Source organism: Nicotiana sylvestris, chromosome 7 (genome assembly GCF_000393655.2).
Source record: "Nicotiana sylvestris chromosome 7, ASM39365v2, whole genome shotgun sequence".
In the NCBI taxonomy this organism is placed as follows: Eukaryota; Viridiplantae; Streptophyta; class Magnoliopsida; order Solanales; family Solanaceae; genus Nicotiana; species Nicotiana sylvestris.
The window spans coordinates 49,048,055-49,054,852 of record NC_091063.1 but is presented as its reverse complement, the minus strand read 5'-3'; the positions used below and the strand labels follow the sequence as shown (position 1 = coordinate 49,054,852).

Genomic DNA, 6,798 nt, shown 5'->3' with positions numbered 1-6,798 from the left:
TTAATTAAAAATTTCTTAGTAGGGAAGAGACTATATAAATGAAAAAAATAGATGTAATGTGAGAATATTTATACTTTAATTTAATTTAAAATAAAATAAAGTAAATAATTGAATTATATTCAAAAATCTTATTGATACATTTAAATAGTAAAATAGTTTTGAGTAAGAGGATAAAAGCGTCAAATATATTAAATTTCATGAAAAAATAATATTATAATTATTAAAAGGATAATAAGCAAAATATTAAGTCAATTAAGCCGAAAAAATCATATGAAAGTATAATAATATTAAATAATAAATAATATAATAATTATAAGCAAAGAATAAAAAAAATTGTGTAAAATTTAAAAGAATAAGACTTATTTAAGCTTGAGATAAAAAATAAACTAATACTGAGAATTTTATTGAAATAATATAATTTTATATGTTCAAAGGGGACAAATCACCACATGACATAGTTAGTAATTTTCACTATTGATAACGAAACGAAATTCAAGTACTAAAATTAACATATTGGATTATATAAATATAGAAAAAGAAAACAGGTTATCAACTATGAGATTTGCGACATGGTTTCATGTCTTGCTTTTTAATTAATATCTAATAATTATCAATAAATTTTATCTGGAAGATTTATATTTTAAAGTTATTTATATATAATTCAAATATTCCAAATCACAACTCCACATGATTTGTGTCTGCACATCGTACGGGTACTAATACTAATTTCCATTAATAAACATATAGAGTGGGTTTATTCCGTATTTGGAATAAATCTATCACTTCTATTATGAGTAACCATAGCCTTTTCAGTGCTAACTGAACAAAGAATAATAGCTTAATGCATCATTAAATACAAACAATGATGGACCTACATGGAGGCGCTTTTGGGTGCTCACGCACCCATTGCTTTTGACCAAATTTAGTAATTTTACTACTATACTTAAACAAAAATTTATTTAAGTATTGAGGGAACATTCAGAAATAAATTCTTTTTCCCTTTTTTCTTTGAAGCTTTTGTTTGTAAGCACTCGTGACTTCAAAATCTTGAGTCTGACATTAAACAAGAAGTATAATCTCCCATCCTCGTGACGGCGAGTTTGCCAAATACCTTTTTCCAAATTTAAGGTGTTTGGCCAAACTTTTAGAAGGTAAAAAAACTTTTGAGTAACAGCAGAATTTGTTTTTGAGAAGTTGAAAACAATAGTTTATCCTTAAAAATATTATTTTAAAAAATATTTTTGAGAAAATACAATAAAAATATTTTTTAAAAATTTAGCTAAATATTAGTTGCTACTCAAAAGTGCTAATCCATTAGCTAAACACTATTATTTTTCATCATTAGTACCCTTTTAAAAAAACATTTTTCAAAATAAATTAATTTTAAGAGCTTAGCCAAATAGGCTATATTAATTAGATTGAAACTTCACTAGTTGGAATTTGGCAAGAGGAGTGTAAAAAGAGGAAAGAAAGTACATGAATGATGGAACCAATCATGTGGATTAAAAATGACGAAACTACAAAAAAGATACCCAGTACTCACGTGGGCAATGACATTTTGGAAATCTTAGAAGCCATTTTTGTCAGTTAATTTATCAAAAGTCCAGCAAATAATATGCTAAAGAAAATCTTCAAAAAATCATACTACTAATTACAGTACAGTATCTTGGTTCTAGTGAAACTAACCAGTGGAGTAGGCACATGACCAAAGGGGACACCTTATTCTTTGTATATAATAAAAAATTTAAATTAATCTATAAAGATGAAATGCTTAAATCAACAATGGCCCAAAGTTTGGAGTTTTGGTATGACTTGCTCCTTACAATTTTAATATTCAAGAAAAAATAAAAGCCATGAAATCAAGATTTCAGATCTAATTAAGCAAACTACTTTCCATTTTTTTGAAACCAACATTCCACCTCACTGCCATCTTCTTCTTCTTCTTCATATCATCATTTTACCTTAAGTTTTCTCAATTCTCATGATGTTTTTGACAGGTTTTTGATAGGTTACATTGTTAGGTGTACTTTTTTTTCTTTTTTTTTTTTCTTTTTTTGCTTTTTTCTAAATCTATAAATGCCATCCAAAGAAACCATTAGAACATAAATTCAGTTCAACTCCCCCATTCTTGGAACCAAAAAAATTCCCATTTTGCAATTCTTGAACTTTGTCTATTCTTTAAGTAATCTTTTTGGTATATTTCCAAAAGGGGATCTGATTATTGTTTGAAAATCATTTTTCCCATGTGGGGTTCCTAAATATTGGGGAGTTAAAGAGATCTAAGGTATAAAGATCACATTTTTATATTCAACTTCATCAAATTCTTAGATTTGGAGTTCAAAGTTAGCACCTTTAGGGTTTTGTTTTCACCATTACTAGTAACTGTCAGCAGTGTGGTAATTTTTTTTTCTTGTTACCTGTAATGGTTAAATCATCTATGAGCAGAATGTTAGCAGGAAATGGCTTATTTTATCCAATTATTGGGTTTGCATCATTTATTGCTTTCCTATATTTGTCCTTTGGGGACTTGTGGGTTAATTACAGTAAAGAAATAAATCTCAGTTTTGTGGAGAGGAATGGGACTCAGTTCTATGTTGATGGTAAAGTTTTTTACGTAAATGGATGGAATTCTTATTGGTTAATGGATCATGCTGCTGATTATAGTACGAGACCAAGAATTAGAACTATGCTTCAAGCTAGTGCAAAGATGGGTCTTACTGTTTGTAGAACTTGGGCTTTCAATGATGGTGGTTACAATGCTCTCCAGATTTCCCCTGGAAAATTTGATGAAAAAGTGTTCAGGGTAAGTAAAATCTTGTTTTTTAGTCTCATTTGGTTAATTATGTATTTCTACTTTATTGCTAAACCCTTTTAGAGCAATTATTACATAATTGTTAGTTAATAATGATCTCTTGTAAATATATATGGTTATAGTAGGGTCTCTAATTATGACTTATTAACTTATATTCTACTATATGATCTCTTACTATTGTTGTTGCTTTATTTTCACTGTTCTTTGAGCCGAGGGTCTAGCGGAAACAACCTGGTAAGGTAGGGATAAGGCCTACCTACATACTATCCTCCCCAGACCCCACTTATGGGATTGCATTGTTGTTGTTGTTGATCTCTTATAAACTATTGTTAGTTCGATAAGTCTGAAGTCACTTAATCAAAAGTGTGATTGTCTTAATCTTTGAAACTACCAACACGAAAACTCCATCCAATCCGTCGTTTTCCAGTTTCCTTTTGGTTCATCCTTAGGACATAAGAGTTGCCCGAACAATTGACTCCACGAGTCTTCTACTTAATGTAGTAGATTTCATGATTGTACATTTCTTCAGTAGTTATTTCTGATCCATAGACTGTTGTTACTTTCTGGATCTACTACCTCTCAAATAGCTTTACTCCTAGCTCTTGTTGTAAAAATTATCTACATATCTTCTCCCTCTGGCTTCTTTAAATTAATATAGAAATCCGTTGCTGCAGGCATTGGATCATGTTATTGCAGAAGCCAGAAGAAATGGAATAAGGCTGATACTCAGCTTGGTTAACAATCTACAAGCATACGGTGGAAAGACTCAGTATGTAAAGTGGGCATGGGAAGAAGGTGTTGCTTTAAGCTCTTCCAATGATTCGTTCTTTTATGATCCATCGATCCGCCGTTATTTCAAAAATTATGTCAAGGTAATTTTCCTTTTAAGTTTTCCATGGATAACCTTGTGAGTTGTGCTGTGGGTATTTCCAAATGCGGCAATGTTGAATTTTGTGCGAACACGACACATTACATGCATCTAAAACTTGGTCTTTTTCTGTATCAGTCAGTAATAGCTTTTGCCTAAGTTGGAAAAGTTATTTGTTTCACGAGTTCGAACCGATGTTTCCTATTCGAGACAATATTACAAAGGCCTTAAATCTATTTATTCCACGAGCTTGTACGCCTATTTTCTATTCAAGACATTATATAGACCAAGTATTTTTTTGTTTTGTTTCAAGTAACTCCTCTATTAGGATTTCTAAATTTTGATATCTAACTTGATATAGACCGTAAATCATATAGTTCAGATGTAAGATACAAATCTTTTCCTTCCCCCCTCCACTGATTCTGAAGTGGTGAAGTATGGGGATTCAGAAGGCCGTGGGGCTCCTGAGTTGTAGTTTCCTAGGCCGAATAAATGTCCAGTAATTTGCAGAAATGTTTATCTTGTGGAAGAAATGAATTATGTCGGTCTTCTGAATTTTATCATCTGCTTTGTTTGTCCACAGAATGACGCATTTGCTTTCTGATCTAATATAACCCCTTGTAATATGTTTTGAGGATTACAAAATAGTTCAAATATTAGACCATGCCATGAGCTGATCTTTTTCTAGCTCTTTTCTGCACTGACATGCAACGTCCTGGTGTTGATATCTAAGTTACTCGTATGCTAAAGTACTGACCTAAGTTCATTATTCCATTTCATTTTCCAGACAGTGCTAACAAGGAGGAACATATACACCGGTATAGAGTACCGGGATGATCCGACCATATTTGCATGGGAGCTAATTAATGAACCTCGCTGCATGACCGATCCTTCTGGTGATACACTCCAGGTAACTTCAACACTTGACCTCATGTGGATATTTAAATTGTTTGAACAATAGAGCAGTCTATCACTTAGTGAGAACGATGTCCAGTTTATCAAGCAGCAATTGGTTTTTGTTGTTCTAATCTCTGCAGTTCAAGATGATTTTGGTTTGGAACAAGTCATTCAATGATGTCCTGAGCTTTTGGGGACTAATGTTGATGTTCATAAATTAGTTACCCTATCCGTCCCAAAAAGATTGATATCTTTTAATATTTGGAAATTATTGAATTTAACAAAATCCCCTTACTAATATGACTTATTATGACCCTGCTTGATATAAAAGCTGACTTTTTTATTAGGTGAGAGAAACGTAAAGGGACATATTGGAACTCTTACCATCTCATTTAATTATTTGTAATTTTGGTACTTTACATATAACTAGCTTATGTGTTAAAAATACTCAATTGTTTCTTGAACTCCATGTCTAATCAAACACCTTACATAAAATGGGATGAGGGAGTATTTATTACTGTTTATTGGTATTCGAATCATTATTAGTCAGTGCATCTCGCTGCGTATGAAGGACGCAATTCATTTGACATTTCTTGTACACTACCTGCATTTCTGATTGCCGTCTTAAAGTATTAGCGCATGCATTTGATTTAATTAAGGAAAAGATTAGTAGCGTGATTGCATTATCGTAATTGTTTGTAATGCTTAGCGTACGAATTCATATTCATTCTCTTTTAGATTTGTTCTAATGGCATGTTGAATTCGAAACATCTGAACATTGCTTCTTCATAGTTCAGAATTGCATACCTACATTTGGCATTTGAATTACCGAGGGTGGTTTCTTTTTTTTTTTCCTTCTCTTTGTAGTAAATTTTCAGCAAATCATTTTTGGTGAAGTAGACTCTGCTTATTTATCGCTGATCCCAACTTGTTTGGGATTGCAGCGTAGTTTTTGTTGTAGACACTGCTTCTTTACACATGCATTAATAGCATTATGCCAAATTGCAGGACTGGATAGAAGAGATGTCAACATTTGTGAAATCAATTGACAGGAAACATCTGCTCACCGTGGGCCTCGAAGGATTCTATGGTCCTAAAAGTCCCAAAAAATCAATTGCCAATCCAGAAGTTTGGGCTGCTGATCTTGGATCCGATTTTATCCGCAACTCTATACTTTCAACCGTTGATTTTGCCTCCGTACACGTGTACCCAGACCATTGGTAAGCTTTACATTATGTTTAATTTCGTGAATGTGTGATAAATGGGAGAAGAAAAAGCGATAAGGCATTCAAGGAGTTGAAAAAGGATATATATCATCAAACTTAAAGCCAAGAAATTTTTTCTGCAGGTTTCACCACAAAAATTTTGAAGAGATGTTGAAATTTGCGGCCAAATGGATGCTTTCTCACATAGAAGACGGTGACAGGGAACTGAAAAAGCCAGTCCTGTTTACTGAATTTGGTTTGTCAAATGATAACGAGGATTTTGAACCAGCTCAACGCGATAGATTCCTCAAAATGGTTCTTGATGTTATATACAAGTCTGCAAAGAGAAACAGGTCCGGGGCAGGATCATTCTTCTGGCAATTCCTTGTAGAAAGAATGGAACGGTTCAATGACGAATATGGAATTGTTCCATGGGAGAATCCATCAACATATCGATTAATTACAGATCAATCGTGTAGGCTGGCCAAAGTTCAGGGACTACTGTCAACACAAGTTGAGCATTTAAAGAATTTTTGTGCCCCGAGGAACTAATAAACTTTGTTTTTGTTTTGGAAAAAGAAAGTTTACATATTATTATGAAAATACTCCAGCATTTTTCTTCTGAAATTCATTTTAAGGGAAAGAACTGTAGGACATAGGTTTACTCATTGTATTTCTCACGTTATAGATATGTACAATTTTCATCAAATGAAACACATGCAGATTGTTCTCACACTGCTTCATTTTCTCAGATTGGAACATATATCAGTACTTGAATTTCTGTAAGTCCCCATCACGAAATCTTCGATGGAAAAAATAAAAAGGTGCAACAGTTAGAACTAATCCGCATGTGTTAACATATAGACTTAAATCACTTAATTATGATTAACTAGTATGTATTCTTACCACATTAAACTCCGAGTGCAAATAAGTATTTTTACGGGTGGCAATATAAGCCCAAACACATTCAATCCGCACAACCTGTCCAAGGTTGGGCCGCTCATTGACGCACTCAT

The 6,798-nt window shown here is 32.7% G+C and overlaps 1 protein-coding gene across 1 annotated transcript; it reads left to right on the top strand.

Moving 5' to 3' along the window:
* Window positions 1–1,761: 1,761 nt before the first annotated feature.
* LOC104240203 (mannan endo-1,4-beta-mannosidase 2-like) lies at window positions 1,762–6,515 on the top strand. The gene is made up of 5 exons (XM_009794989.2): window positions 1,762–2,803; window positions 3,487–3,684; window positions 4,468–4,590; window positions 5,586–5,797; window positions 5,926–6,515. Exons 1-5 carry the CDS (start codon window positions 2,423–2,425, stop codon window positions 6,332–6,334), a joined length of 1,323 nt encoding a protein of 440 aa, XP_009793291.1. The 5' UTR covers window positions 1,762–2,422; the 3' UTR covers window positions 6,335–6,515.
* The last annotated feature ends 283 nt before the right edge of the window (window positions 6,516–6,798 follow it).